The 14,268-nt window shown below is 60.0% G+C and overlaps 2 protein-coding genes across 2 annotated transcripts in view; one reads left to right on the top strand and one right to left on the bottom strand.

Moving 5' to 3' along the window:
- The window catches only part of SLC26A11 (solute carrier family 26 member 11), a 22,188-nt gene extending 15,207 nt beyond the window's left edge, over positions 1 to 6,981 (bottom strand). Inside the window, exons 1-6 of the mRNA XM_074319921.2 lie at positions 6,846 to 6,981; positions 5,630 to 5,865; positions 4,892 to 5,084; positions 4,460 to 4,545; positions 2,451 to 2,530; positions 1,200 to 1,342 (exon numbers count right to left, since the gene is read on the bottom strand). Coding sequence (XP_074176022.1) covers positions 1,200 to 1,342; positions 2,451 to 2,530; positions 4,460 to 4,545; positions 4,892 to 5,084; positions 5,630 to 5,865; positions 6,846 to 6,855 — 748 coding nt within the window. The 5' untranslated portion in view covers positions 6,856 to 6,981. The remainder of the gene's footprint in view (positions 1 to 1,199; positions 1,343 to 2,450; positions 2,531 to 4,459; positions 4,546 to 4,891; positions 5,085 to 5,629; positions 5,866 to 6,845) is intronic.
- Positions 6,971 to 14,268, top strand: SGSH (N-sulfoglucosamine sulfohydrolase). The gene is made up of 8 exons (XM_074319922.2): positions 6,971 to 7,103; positions 8,206 to 8,366; positions 9,781 to 9,886; positions 10,154 to 10,304; positions 10,642 to 10,798; positions 11,167 to 11,248; positions 12,043 to 12,246; positions 12,918 to 14,268. The coding sequence occupies exons 1-8, from the start codon at positions 7,007 to 7,009 to the stop codon at positions 13,475 to 13,477; spliced, it is 1,518 nt and encodes a 505-aa protein (XP_074176023.2). The 5' UTR covers positions 6,971 to 7,006; the 3' UTR covers positions 13,478 to 14,268.

Genomic DNA, 14,268 nt, shown 5'->3' with positions numbered 1-14,268 from the left:
ATGCTACATGTTCTGGAAAAAAAGGATGGCGGCAGTCCTCAGGATTTGGCGTGGCCGCGGGTCAACTGACCAGAGTGCTGATGTGCAGATTCGGAGCCAGAGGCCTGGGCGGGACCTGAGAATCTGCGTCTCCAACAAGGTCCCAGGGGATAGTTTGAGCATCAAGATTTTAGAGAACACAGTATTTGCCTGTTTTCGCTCATTTACAGATGACTGAACTAAAGCTCAGGCACTTTGGCAAGGGACTCGGGCAGGACCAAATGCCAGATAAGTGGCGAAGCAGGTACTCGAAGCCAGCTGTTTTTACCCTAAGCCTGCTGCCCTCCTACTCTCTGAGCTCTCAGCATTTATTCACAGCCTCCTGTCTTCAGAACGGGGTCTGGTGAGCGATTCTGGGGACTGGCGGCTGGAAGTGACCCAGGAGCTGAATCTAGCACCCCGTCCCACCTACAGCTGGTGGTGGAAGAGAGGGGCCAAGCTCGGGGTGACTTCCATTTCCCCCTCAGCTCTCAGGAAGTCCAGTAGCTACCCATGCCTTCTGGCTCCCTGTGCTCGCTTTCTTCTCTGGATGTCACCGACTGGCAGCTCAGCCATGGGGACCACTGAGAGGTCCCCACCTCCCCAGAGATGGCCATTCAATCAGCAATGGCCACATGAACCCTTCACTGCAGCCTGTCTTTACGGAGCCTGTTGATTCCACGCCGGAAGCAACATGTTTACCTCCAGCAGTTGGTCTCGGTGGCATCTGCTGTCTCCCCCAGGGGCCTGCCCACACACCAGGGCATCTGGTTCACCCTTGGCATTGCTGATATTTGGGGCCTGATCCTTCTTTGCCATCGGAGGCTGTACTGGCTGGTTTCATGGCAGTTGCAAGATGCTTACGACTCCCCTGGCCTCTACCCATTGGATGCCAGAAGCAGCCTTGTCCGGTAGTGTCAACCAAAAATGCCCCCAGATACTGCCAAATGTCCCCTGGGGGCAAACACCCCTGAGAACTCCCGCTGCACACGTGTCGTCAGCCCTGGCTGCGTATCAGAACCACCCAGCGAGTTTTAAATATCCCAGTGCCAAATCATGCCCAGACCCGTGACATGAGACCCTCCAGGGGTGGTACTTGGGGCTCCTGGGGTGACCACGGCTTGCAGTCCAGGTTGTGCAGAAGACCTGCGGGAGCAGCTCCCCAGCCAGGAGGCCCTCACCTGTCGTGGCGGTCCAAAGCAGCCCGTGGCTGAGCCGCATGCCGGGGGACATGTCGGGGTGCACGCGAGGCCCATGGTCCCTCATCAGTTTCAGCAGCAGCAGCAGCAGCATGCAGACCAGCCCCAGCACGGCGTCACCCGCCCTGGGGACAGACTTCGGTTACCGGCATGCGCCTCCTGGCCCGCGGTGGCCACTTCTGCTGGAAAGCTTTCTCTCTCGACTGCTCTTTTTGCTTTTTCCTCAGAAATCTTATTTCAAAACTTGTTTCCAAACTCGTAGGTACACAGGCCCATACAGGACGTAGGCTGTGATCACGGCAGCAGGGCTACTAGCCACCTTTTCACTTGGCTCCCTGGGCTACACATACCTTATCTGTTCCAGAAGGTTCACTCCTAACAGCCCATGGTGCTCTCCACCCAGGTCTCCATTTCCACTGACCCTGGAGGCTGAACCCCCCTGCCCCCCCTGGAGGCATGCTCTGGGTCAGGGAGCCCCTGGCTTCCAGTCAGTTCAGCCTGGGGGGGCCTCAGCCGCAGATCAGAAGGGGAGAGGAGAGTCACAGGGTCTCCCCACTCCGTCCAGGCAGCACTGCCTACAGCTGACCCCAGATCATTCATTTCTTCCTCTTGCTCCTCCAGCCAGAGAGGTGTCCTGGCTTCCAGCTGGACTCACCGAGGAGCATCTCCTGCTTGTTCCTTTCACCTGCCCGCCCTCTGGGAGGAACCCCTCCATCTGAGGGAAGTGCTTGATGCAGGAACCCCACGATCGCTGCCTAGCTCTCACCACCGCTCCACCTGCCGTCTAGCCCCTGGGCACCTGCATAGTCTGTTGGCACCTGTCTTCCACGTGCCCTGTTCTGTCCTCCTCACTGAACTATGAGCCTTTTGAGAAAGAGACTGCCTGCTCTCCCTCTTACACAGTCTCTTCCCTCTCCTACCACCCAGGACAGCTCTGCACGGGGTCACACCACCCGGCTCTCAGGTTGCCCAGAGCAGAGCGTCTCATCCTTCCAGAAGCACCACCTGGGCCCATCAACCCCGATCCAGCTGGTCTGGGCTCACCAGAGAGCCTGTGACCCTAACCAGCTCCCCAGTGATGCTGATGGTACTGCTCGGGGGACCCCTGCTCGAGCAGCAGGGCCCCAGATGAGGGAACAAATGCCACCTGGGAGTGGGAGGAAAGGAGGCCAGAAGGACGGCTTGAAGGAAGAGCTTCCTTACAGGGGGACAGAAACAAAGCCAGCAGGGTACCTGGTCTCTCCGATATTGCGGAAGGTGTGATACACTTGCAGGAAAAACTGCCTGGGGATGTTTTGGAGTCCCAGCAGGTTCTGTTCAAACACAGAGACTCGGATTAGACAGCCTTCCCCAAATAAGGCCTGAAGCCCCTCCCCCGGGGCCCTTCCTGGGGGCACATCTCAGGGATCTCCAGGGAACCATTCGCGAAGCCCCCAAGGACAACTCCAAGTTATCCTAGGAGAAGGGCATTTCACAACGTTTGGGGTCAACGACAGGCCTTTGCAAATTATTTTTTCATTTCTGAGGAAATCAGGAGAAGGGCATTTCACAACGTTTGGGGTCAACGACAGGCCTTTGCAAATTATTTTCATTTCTGAGGAAATCAGTCTGGGTGATCTCAAAGCTGAGAGACAGGTTCGACCTGAAGCACAGGCCACCGTCATTCGCTCAGGGCTGGGTCCGTCATTCAGTAGCCCACGCCCTGCTGCGCAGGCCTCACTGATTATTGGCCCAGGGCCGCTTTACCACCAGGAGACCCGCCCACTGGCAGCCCTCTGCAGGAAGGAAAAATCACGGGGCTCACGGGGCCAGTTGGGCGGAACAGCGGGCGGAGCTGGGGCTGGGAGGGCATCCAAGGAAGCGGCGGGGGAATCCCAGCCAAGTCTGGACCTCCCACCATGATCCTGGCCTTTGGGGGTCCTCAGGAGGGAAAAGGGGCTCCACTCAGCTTTAATTCTTCATCCCACCTGAGCTGGGGTTGGGGGCGGCGGAGGCCCAGACTCCAGGCAGTCAGCTCTGAGGGCTCCCAAACCGGCAGTGTACACAGACCCGCCCCCCACAGGGAGGGGCACCAGAGTGGGTGGACACCCACTGAGGGCTTCTGTCCTGGGCAGGGCAGATGGACTCCCACTCATACCCAAGCCCAGGGGCTCCCAGATGGTTGTCATGACCTTGACCTCGGGGGCCCAGGGTCTCCAAGGACACAAGCATAAAGAAGCTACCCTCCATGTGCATTATGAGCATATGAAAGAACATTCTTGACACTAACAACCAAGGCTGTGGTTTTCAGAATAGAGAACAGACCATCCCACCGAATAGCACTTGCCAAACCTACCCTGATGTGTGTGTACGTAACACCTCAGTGGCATTCACCCACACCTTTTTAAGTTGTTTCCTCCTATATGGAGCTGATGATATACCCACCTCCTGGGGGTGTGAGAATTAAATGCAGGGAAAGTACGTAACCCAGTACCTCGCACACACGAAGAACACAGAAATGTCAGCTCCTTTATTCCCACACGTCTCCTCCTTCGGGGGAGACTCACGGGCCGACATGGAGCAGAGCCTGGCCCTGGGAACCACGTCTTGGAGAGGCTGGGGTGGTGCAAGGCAGGGGTGTGGCCCTGAGTCTGCCATGAGGGGCCCCGCAGCTTCATTTGTGCAGTTCAGCTCAGTTGTACACACCCAGCTGAGTGCTTAGTGACTTTATATCAAGCACAGCAAAGCAGTTCCTGCCTCCAGGAACTTAAAGCCCAATGGAAGGAGAATAAATGTTCTCAGATAGCCAGTAATCACTGATCCCAGTACTTCTTACAGATGTTTAAATAGAAATAAAAAGAAGCATGGCAATCGACAAATATTAAACAGAAATTGGAAACAATGTAAAAATGAAACCACCTCGCTAAATTAGCTTGGGGGGTGGGGGGGGATAATTTGTTGGTTGCAATGTGGCAGTATGCTCGTGTCCTGTGAGGGCAGCCAAGGAGAACCTCTCTGCGAGGTGAACCAAGCACCTGGCGTGAAACCTCCAACAAGAGCAGTGGCTGTCAACATGGGCCCCCCAAGTTACCTGGTGTGACCATCACGCAACACCTCCCCAAGGGATTATTTCATTCATGGAGGTCCACGTGAATACTGTGCTCTGAGCTCTGGAACAGCAGGACCGGGGCTAGCCCACACATACTGGGACGGGCCTTGGTCCTACTACCCAGCAGGTCCCCGGGGCCAACGAGCACCCTCACCTTGATCTGCCCGAAGCTGATGGTGATGGCAGCAGCGGAGGTGAAACCTCTGATGACCGGGCAGGAGATGAAGTCCAGCAGGAACCCTGACCAGCCAGGAGAGAACAGTGCGCTGGTCCCAGAGGACACCGTGGACATGGGCTGGGGGAGGTGGGTTGGGTGGGACAGGGGCTAAGGACGGGTGGGCAGCACACCCTGTTTGGGCTGGTTTGGAGAGCAGGAAGGGGAGGCTACGGTCTGAGGCCCTGGGCATTTCTCCAAGGGTCCTGAGCCCTAAGCACAACAGGGCAGCGCTGGGGGCTGAGGGGACCCCCACCCCCACCTGCACCGGGATAGCCCCTGGGACATGAAGAAGGGAACGCTGAGGGCAGGGCAGCCCCGGAGGCAGAACCTCGGCACCCACGCCCACAGCAGGAAGGCCGGAGGGCTCACCCAAGCACAGGCAGCCCATGGCTAACTGGATGCAGCCCGACAGGAAGGCCAGCAGCACGGCGTACGCAGGCTCGTGGAAGGTGTAGGAGGACACCAGGAGTGACATGATGGCCGTGGGGCCCAGCGTCACATCCCGGGACGTGCCCAGGAAGAAGTACACAAAGCACCCCATGAAGGCAGAGTAGAGGCCGTACTGTTGAGCAGAGACAACGGTGAGCAGCCAGGAGGCGTGCCCACGGGTCCCCGGTGTCGCCATCTCAGCATGGCGCTGTGGTGCCCACTGGGGACTTGGGGCACAGCAGTGCCCGAGGCAGGGAGACCTCTCACCCTCTCTCACCCACAGCTGTGGATCTGCAGCGATGAGGGGACCTTTATTCTACCCGCCTGCGAAAGCACAAGGCCTGTGTGCTTATGTCTGCTCTGTGAGTCTGAGAAAGCGCTTTTACGGCTACGTGAGCCATCCTGCTGCCCCGTCAGGCAATCCAGATCTAGCTCACTGCCAGTGTGTGGCAGTGTGACAAGAGCAGTTACAGGGCGTGTGTCAGCCCAAAGGCAGTCACATGCTCTAGCTTATAAACCAAGGCTTCTCTGGCCCTATGGGACTGAGCCCTGGGTGCCCCCCTTCTCTGGAGGTGATACTATGCGTTTCCACTGTTTCTGGGCGGGCGCTGAGGCGCAGAGTGGGCCTGGCAGTGCAGAGGCAACGTGGGGTGCAGCCGGCAGGGGCAGACACCTCACCTGGGGAGGGAGTCCAGCCACCTCAGCATAGGCCAGGGCCTGGGGAATGACTGTGAGCCCCACTGAGAGCCCAGCGATGACATCCATCTTCAGCCACTGCAGGGAATAGTGGGGCAGCCAGGCCAGGATGGGCAGCCACCTCTGCAGGGTCGCCGGGGAGCAGCAGCAGGTCATCGGGGCCAGGCCAGCACCCAAGGGCCTGGCCTGACCCAGTGCCTTCACCGAAGATGACATGCCTGGGATGGGCGTGGGGGGACACAGCAGCAATCAGGGTCTGGGCTTCAGTGAACCGAGTCTTAGGAAGGGGATCCAGGGGCATCAGGAGAGACACAATCCATCTTCCCCAACCCCCCCACCTTGCTGGTCTGAACCAGATGGGTTAAATCCCCCCACCTTGCTAGTTTGAGAGAGGAAGCCAACAGCCTGTGCCAAAGGTGGAGTCCCCTCTGCCCTGCCCTCACTGCTGTCCCTGAATCCCTCCTGCCTTCTCTCCCTCCATCAGTGCTTGTCCGGAAGAGTAATAACCAATTTCTCAATGAGAAACCTAAACACTAATTACACTAAAGGTTTGTCCTCCCGAGAGAACCTGTTTGTTGTGTTTTCTTCCTCCTCGCGGACCAGTGCAGAGAGGCAAGGGTCACGGCACCCGGGTCTGGCTGGCGGGGTGTGTGTGGAGGGTACTGGAGGCCCTCAGGGATTTCCAAGTGCGCACCATGGCCCCCCACTATGGCTGACTGCGGCACAGGTGGGGAGATCTCCCATCCTGAGGCTGCGCCTACTCCAACCCCCACCTGTGGCATTCGCAATCCTACGGGGGTCCCAAGGGTTCTAGCTGGTTCTGGGAAAACGTCAGAGGCCCCTCCACTCATTGCGAGTGCGCAGCACCTTCCAGTGCCCCGACGCCGCCCGCGCGCAGAGCGGGCTCCAGACCACCCCAAAGCCCGGCCCCGGCGGGCTGCTCTGGATAGACCCCACCCCCACCCCGAAGCCCTTGCCTTGCCCCGACCATGGCGTCTAAGGGTGGGGACCCCACATCGGCTGACGGTCCGAAGGCGGCAGGGACCTGGGTGGGCACACGGTGGGTGGGGGAGCGGGGGTCCCTGGGGAAGAAGCCCTCACCCTCGGACTCCACGCGGCCCCCGCCCCCGGCGACCCTGCCCCTTCCCCAGCCGCTCGCCCACCCTGCCCCGGGTCCCGCCGGCCGCCGCGGACTCACCGGGCGCCATACCCCAGCTCTCCCCAAGTCGCCGCAGCGGCGTTCTCCGAAACCGCAGAGGCGGGCGGGCGGCGGGCGGGGCCCAGCGCACGTCACCTCGGGGCCGGGGCGGGGCCTGAGCTCACGTGAGCGCGCGCCGAGCTGGGCCCACAGCCTCCGCCATGCGCCGCCGGGCGCTGGTCTGCTGCGCGCTGCTGCTCGCCCTGGGGCTGTGCCGCGCGCGCCGGGCGCGCCCCCGGAACGTGCTGCTCATCCTCGGTGAGTGCGCCCCCGCCGACCCGCCGCCACCCCGGCCTCACTCTTCACGGCCGCCTGTTGTCGCCCCGCCCCAGCAGCGGTCAGTGTTGACCCCAGCCCTGAAGCCCTCCCCGTCTCCTCTCACTGCTGCCCCCAGACTCTTCTTTGCGGCTCCTTGCAGAGGGAGGCAGGGCAGTCTCGCCCACCGTGGGGACCGCGGGCTGGGCTCCACCATTCGGCACCCCACTCCTGCAGCAGGCTCTGACCCCTCTTGCGTGCCCAGTGCCCCAGGGCTAACCCTGCGGGCCGGGCGCTTTCCAAAACTCGGGTCCACAGATCCCCGACGGGATCAGCCAGAAAAGGGGGGCTGGTGCCTCCGTCCCCAGAGGCCAGCCAGAGTGCCCTGGGGCGCTCATCTCCTCCCCATAGGTTTTCAGACCCCCAGAGCTGTGTGGGTCGGCTCTCCTTCCCCCCACTACCTCCCTGCCCTCTTCCCCAACCCCACCCCCTCCCAGAAACCCCAAGTTCCTCCAGCACCGTGTTGCTCAAGAGACTTCCCGCTTGAGTGACCAGCCAGACTGTCACAAGGCAACCTGGTTGTTTCCTCTCTTGAGGTTTGGCCCTGTGCCATGGTCCTAGTTCCTGATTAAGTTTGTGGTCTCTGGCCAGCCCTTCAGCTAATTGTAAACATAAAGAGCCTCCACTGTGAGAGTGTGAGCACCCATCAACTCACCCTCCCCCAGGCACGCTGCACGTGGACCCACACCCCTGTGCAGTGTCTGCGGAGCCCAGCACTGCCCAGTCACACCTGCCTGTTAACATGACCACCCACAATCATGCCTGCCTGGGTACCCTGTCCACCAAATTATCAAGCCTGCCTGCTAATATGCTCACCCGGTTTTCATACGTGCCTGGTAGCATTCCCACTCGGGTATCATGCCTGCCGAATCTCATGCCCACCCAGCCCACCTGGCCATCATGCCCTCCCAAGTATGATGCCCTCCTGGGTAGCACACCTGCCTGGGTGTCACTGGCCCAGGCCACTGCGGCAGTAGCCAGGTCCCCCCCACACACATGGCTCCTGAGCCCAGCCCGCTGTGTTCTCTGTGTCTGCCTTCCTCAGCCGATGATGGAGGCTTTGAGAGTGGCGCCTACAACAACAGTGCCATCGCCACCCCTCACCTGGACGCCTTGGCCTCCCGCAGCCTGCTGTTCCGCAATGCCTTCACCTCTGTCAGCAGCTGCTCTCCCAGCCGCGCCAGCCTCCTCACAGGACTGCCCCAGGTGAGGGCGGCGAGAGGAGGAGCAGGGAGAGGGAGAGCCCCCTCCCTGGTCTCTCCTGGGGATGTGCCCACCTTCCCCGGCCCACTCCCAGCCGGGCTAGGGGCTCCGACTACCCACACGTGAGCCCTGCCCCACTGCTCTGAGTGACCATGAGCAAAACACTTACCTTTGAGCACCTCAGGCTCGTCACCTGTAATAAGGGGTCATAGGAGTACCTCTTTCGTGGGATTATTATGGGATTGGCCGGTTATACTTTATATGTACAGCACGTGCCAAGGTGCCTGGCACGCACTTGCCCAGTGTTAACTCCCATCATGACACTGTCCCAGGAGCTCACATGACGATGGAGCTGCCATTTAAGGCACTTATTCTGTTTTTATTGTGCTAAGAAATACACACATGAAATTTACCACATCAACCGTGTAAGTGCACAGTTCAGGGGCACGAAGCACACTCAGTGTTGTGTCACCCTCACCCCCATCCATCTCCAGAGCGTTCTCATCTCCCAAACTGAAACTGTGCCCATTAACCACTCCCCCTTCCGCTCCCCCAGCCCCTGGCACCCACCATCCTACGCTCTGAATTTGGTTACTCTACCTCACAGATGCAGAATCATACAGGATTTGTCCTTTTGTGACATGCGGGTTTCACTTAGCATAATGTCCCCAAGGTCATGCTATGGTGTGTGTCCGTACTTCATTCCTTTTCAAGGCTGAGTCATACTCCACGGTCTGGACATAGCACATTTCGTCTATCCATCACCTGTCAGGGACACGGGTGCATCTGCCCTTGGCTGTTGTGAATAGTGTTGCTGTAGACCTATGTGTGAGTGCGGGCACTTACTCTGAATATATTATCTCGTGACGTTACCTGATGGTGAGCAAGTGTGCTCGGTGCGTCCCCACCAGAGAGGCTGAGGCCTCCATTAGAGGGGCCTGTGGCCTCGCACAGACACTTCCTGAAAGGTTTATCGGGCAGCTGTGAACCGCTGCTTCTGGGCAGTGGCCTTGCCTTCTCCCCTCACATGTTTCTAGTTTGAGTTTGTAACATGCAGTTGTTACTGAAATTGTTACTATTTCTTCCACACTATGAGGAGGCCAGTTAGTAAAAAGAGGCCTGCTGCTACCATTTTCACGTTAAGACGTGTGCTCCTAATAGAACATTTGGAAAGTACAGATAAGCAAAAGGAGGAAAATAAAAGTCCCCCTAATGTTGTCTCCTGCTAACGTCCCACGGGAGGGACCTGTGGTGAGAACTGAGAAGCCGAGATGCTCTCCCTGGGCGCCGGCCACCCTGGCCACGCCTGAATCAGGTCCCAGAAGGGCGGGGGTGGTGAGCGTGGGAAGGGCGGGAGCAGCCCCCCCCCAGTGGCTCCCACCGTGGCCGGAGCCGCTCACGGCCTCTCCGCCCTCAGCATCAGAACGGGATGTACGGCCTGCACCAGGATGTCCACCATTTCAACTCCTTCGACCGGGTGCAGAGTCTGCCGTTGCTGTTGGGCCGGGCGGGCGTGCGCACAGGTGAGGGGCTTGGTGCCATGGGGTGGGGACGGAGAGGGGAGGACAGGCCGGCGGCGTGTCCTGAGTCACCCTCAGCCCTGCGTCGCCTGCTCTGAGCACTTGCCCCCAAGGACCTCAACCTCCTGGCTGGTGCCTGAGAACAAGGGCCCGGGCTGCCTATGTAGAGGCCAGAGCAGGGCGCAGGGCACAGGGCTTGGGGGGCCGAGAAGGGAGCCGAGGGTGTGGGAGACGGAAGGGACCCTGGACAGGCCTCTCTCCCACCTCCAGGCATCATTGGGAAGAAGCACGTGGGGCCGGAGACCGTGTACCCATTCGACTTCGCGTACACAGAGGAGAATGGCTCTGTCCTCCAGGTGGGACGGAACATCACGCGGATTAAGCTGCTGGTCCGGAAATTCCTGCAGACTCAGGATGACAGGTGGGAGGAGGACCCCTGCCCCGCCCCTCCCCTTCCTCCCATGGCCAGACCTGCTACCTGGACGCACATCCCAGAGTCTTGATTTGGGATTCTTGGAGTTGCCAGATGGTGGAGTGGGAGTGGATGAGAAGGTTCCAGAGACTCGAGTTAATCTGGTCAGGGCAAGAGGGGACATGGGGAAACGGAGGCAGTGAGGATGGCAGGAGACTTTCAGTGCTAGGGGAGTAGGCAAAGCCGAGAGGCGTGTTCCTTCCAGAAGAACGGGGCTCCCAAGTTAGGAAGCCAGGGGGTGTGTCAGCCGGCTGGCCTCAGCATTCAAGCCCCCGCTCCGGTACAGGCCCTTCTTCCTCTATGTCGCCTTCCATGATCCCCATCGCTGTGGACACTCCCAGCCCCAGTACGGGACCTTCTGTGAGAAGTTTGGCAACGGGGAGAGCGGCATGGGGCGGATCCCAGACTGGACTCCCCAGACCTATGACCCCCAGGATGTGCTGGTAGGAGGGCCCCTTCCCATGTTCCCAAGACGCCCGCCCACCCACCCTTCTTCCTCTGCCTTGAAAATTTGTGGAGCTGCGCCCCTCCTGTGGGCTGACCTCCTGGTCCCACCCAGGTGTGTGACCAAGTAAGAAGAGACCCTCTGACTCATTGGACCCAGGTCCCATCTGTGGGGCCTGCAGAGACAAGCTTAAAGACCTGGAATAACATATGCAGAATTGGGGGCTAATGCATTCACAGGAAGGAAGATGATTTCAGGCCCTGGGAGGAAGGCCGGCACCCCATCTACCCGGGTTCAAAGGCTGGCTACCTGTCCCCCTAGCCTACCTGCTCTAACTTGGACTTGCCCCACCCCCCCGCCCCCCAGGTGCCTTACTTCGTTCCTGACACTCCAGCAGCCCGAGCCGACCTGGCTGCTCAGTACACCACCATTGGCCGGATGGACCAAGGTGGGTCCCAGGAGCCCCAGCGGTGGGGTGTGCCACAGCCTGGGTCCCCATCCTGGGCCAGAACAGTACTGGCAGGGCCACATTCCCTCTGAGCCTCTAGGGGAGAGTCCTTCGTCACCTCTTCCAGCTGCTGGTGGCCCCAGGTGTTCTTGGGCTCATGGCTGCCTCACTGCATCCTCTGCCTCTGAGGTCACATGGCCTTCTGTGTCACCGTTTATCCTCTTCTTAGAAGGATGCTGTCATTGGATTTAGGGTCCACCTGGGTATGTCGGGATGATTTCATCTTGAGATCAGTGACAATCACATCTGCAAAGGCCCCCCCTTTCCACATAAGGTCACATTCACTGATCCCAGGTGGACATATCTTTTGGGGGGACCACCATTCAGCCGACCACAAGAGGCTGGTGCCTTTATCTTTTCTCTGCTGGTGCCGTTAGTTCCCAGTAACTTGGGAAGGGAGCAGGTGTAGAGGGAATCCTGTCTCTGGCCTGTGTCAGGACTGACGCTGTTAGTTCATGGGCAGACAGGAGACCAGAAAACAAGCCAGCGTATGGCAGCTGGCAGCTGTGTGGGGGTGACGAGGGACAGTTTGTTCCCTGAAGGGGAGGCTCAGGCGGAGGCCATGCATGGCCTGCTCCAGCATGGGCCACTGGGTGGAGTGTTGGGTGAGAGGCCTGGGCTGGTGGGGAGGAGGGGCGAGGTGATTTAAGACAGGAGGGGGCAGGGTCCGGTGGCGTTCCCATGTGTCCACGACCCTCTGTGGCTGAGCTCCGCTCCCCCCGCCTACCCCACAGGGATTGGACTTGTACTCCAGGAGCTGCGTGGAGCGGGCGTCCTGAATGACACCCTGGTGATCTTCACTTCAGACAATGGGATCCCCTTCCCCAGTGGCAGGACCAACCTGTACTGGCCGGGCACTGCTGAGCCCTTGTTGGTGTCGTCCCCAGAGCACCCACAGCGCTGGGGCCAGGTCAGCGAGGCCTACGTGAGCCTCCTAGGTATGGCCGGCTCTGCGTCTCATGGGGGAGGGGGTGTTCGCGAAAGTGAAAATACAGTAGGGCCACCACCTCCAGACTGCTCAGCACCCACTACCCTGTGCAGTTCCCACACCACGTGGGTGAGGGAGGGATACCACCGCCCAGTCTCCATATGCAAAAACGAGGCTCAGAGAGGTGAAGTAAGGTGCCCAGGGTCGTGCCATTTGTAAGCACCCAGCTAGGACTCCAGCCTGGGTCTTGCCACCTTCCAGATGGTTGCTTTCCCACTAGCCCACTGGTAAGTGTCAGAAGCACCCAGAGCACTTGTTACCATCCGGATACACCCCCGACCCCCCCCCCCCAGAGTGCCTGATGGGCCTGAGAATTTGCATCTCTGACGAGTCCCCAGGTGATACTGAGGCTGCAGCCCCCGGGACCCCACTCGAGGGATCAGGTAGCAGCTGCTTAGGCCCCTGCGCTCGGGGCCCATGTCTCCCTTTGGCCCCAAGGGGGGAATAGATGCGCGCCCTACATGTGGGCTCTCTCACTGGTCCAGTGGGTTTTAGAAGGATCCCGAATGCCACCACGTTGGAGCCACCATTACAGGCATGGTGGCCCGGAGGGGTGAGGCAGCCAGGGCGGTGCTGGCCCATGGGAGCCCCTCCCTGTTGGTGACTCCAATTCCTTTGCAGACCTCACGCCCACCATCTTGGATTGGTTCTCCATCCCCTATCCCCGCTACGCCATCTTTGGCTCCAAGACCGTGCAGCTCACGGGCCGGTCCCTCCTGCCGGCGCTGGAGGCGGAACCCCTGTGGACCACCGTCTTTGGCAGCCAGAGCCACCATGAGGTCACCATGTCCTACCCCATGCGCTCTGTGCACCACGGGCAGCTCCGCCTCGTGCACAACCTGCACTTTAAGATGCCTTTCCCCATCGACCAGGACTTGTACGTCTCACCCACCTTCCAGGACCTCCTGAACCGCACCGCGGCCGGCCAGCCCACGGGCTGGTACAAGGCCCTCCATCACTACTACTACCGGGAGCGCTGGGAGCTCTACGACCGGCGCCAGGACCCCCACGAGACCCAGAACCTGGCCGCCGACCCGCGCTACGCCCAGGACCTGGACCTGCTCCGGACACAGCTGGCCAAGTGGCAGTGGGAGACCCATGACCCCTGGGTGTGTGCTCCCGACGGAGTCCTGGAGGAGAAGCTCTGGCCCCAGTGCCGGCCACTCCACAACGAGCTGTGAGAGCCCCCGGGGCAGTGACCACAGCCCTTCCTCCAAAGCCCATCTGAGGGCTCTTCCTGATGCTGGCGTCCTTCCTGCCTCTGCCTGGAGGGCAGTGCAGGGCACACGTCCCAGCCTCCCAACCCATGGTGGGGGACACCGCTGTCCTGTGTCCCAGCACAGGGATTCCAGAGGACCTGGGGACACAGAGGGATCCCCAGCCCACGACAGGTGAAGGTGGTCTGGGTAAAGGGAGTGTTTCCTGGTTGGGCTGGGGGCCTGCAAATAGAAGGGGCTGCGACCTGGGGCTCGAGACCCTCTTCATTCTTCGGAACCCACAGATGTCCCCATGCCCCTCCCCCAAGAGGAGACGGGGCTTCCAGGTGCACATGGGTGGTGAGTGGGAACACAGTATCTGGCTTTTGTCAGCCTCTGGCCTTGAGGCAACCTTGGAACAGTCCACTAGGCCACCGATTCGGGCCGGCTCGGAGTAACGAGTTTGATCCCGGTCTGTTGGGCACAGCGCGTGCTTCTTTTTGAACCGCGAAGGATGAAGCTGCCCCATCCTCGGGCTGCGTTCGTTGTGTTTGGAGGAACAGACACGGCTCCTGGAATGCTCCAGACCCGCCCTGCCTCTGCCTGCCACGGGAGCAGAATCTCTGGGAAAAGCCAGAAAGGGGACTTGCTCCCTTGAGTGGGTGGGTTCCCATTGCCCTTGCTCCTGCACCAACTCCGTCCTGGGGGCGTGAGGGGAGCGCCACAGGCCGGAGCACTGCAAGAGCTGCTTATTTTAGTAAAATGTACCAAGTCTA

Source organism: Rhinolophus sinicus, chromosome 12 (assembly GCF_057876585.1).
Source record: "Rhinolophus sinicus isolate RSI-liver-muscle chromosome 12, RSI-T2T, whole genome shotgun sequence".
Classification (NCBI taxonomy): Eukaryota; Metazoa; Chordata; class Mammalia; order Chiroptera; family Rhinolophidae; genus Rhinolophus; species Rhinolophus sinicus.
Note: the sequence above shows the minus strand (reverse complement) of the source record. Positions and strands in the feature narration are given on the sequence as shown.

Coding starts and splice junctions, on each gene's coding strand:
- SGSH (XM_074319922.2), top strand. CDS start 7,007: ATGCGCCGCCGGGCGCTGGTCTGCTGCGCGCTGCTGCTCGCCCTGGGG. Junction 7,104..8,205: donor GAACGTGCTGCTCATCCTCG/GTGAGTGCGCCC, acceptor TGCCTTCCTCAG/CCGATGATGGAGGCTTTGAG. Junction 9,887..10,153: donor CCGGGCGGGCGTGCGCACAG/GTGAGGGGCTTG, acceptor TCCCACCTCCAG/GCATCATTGGGAAGAAGCAC.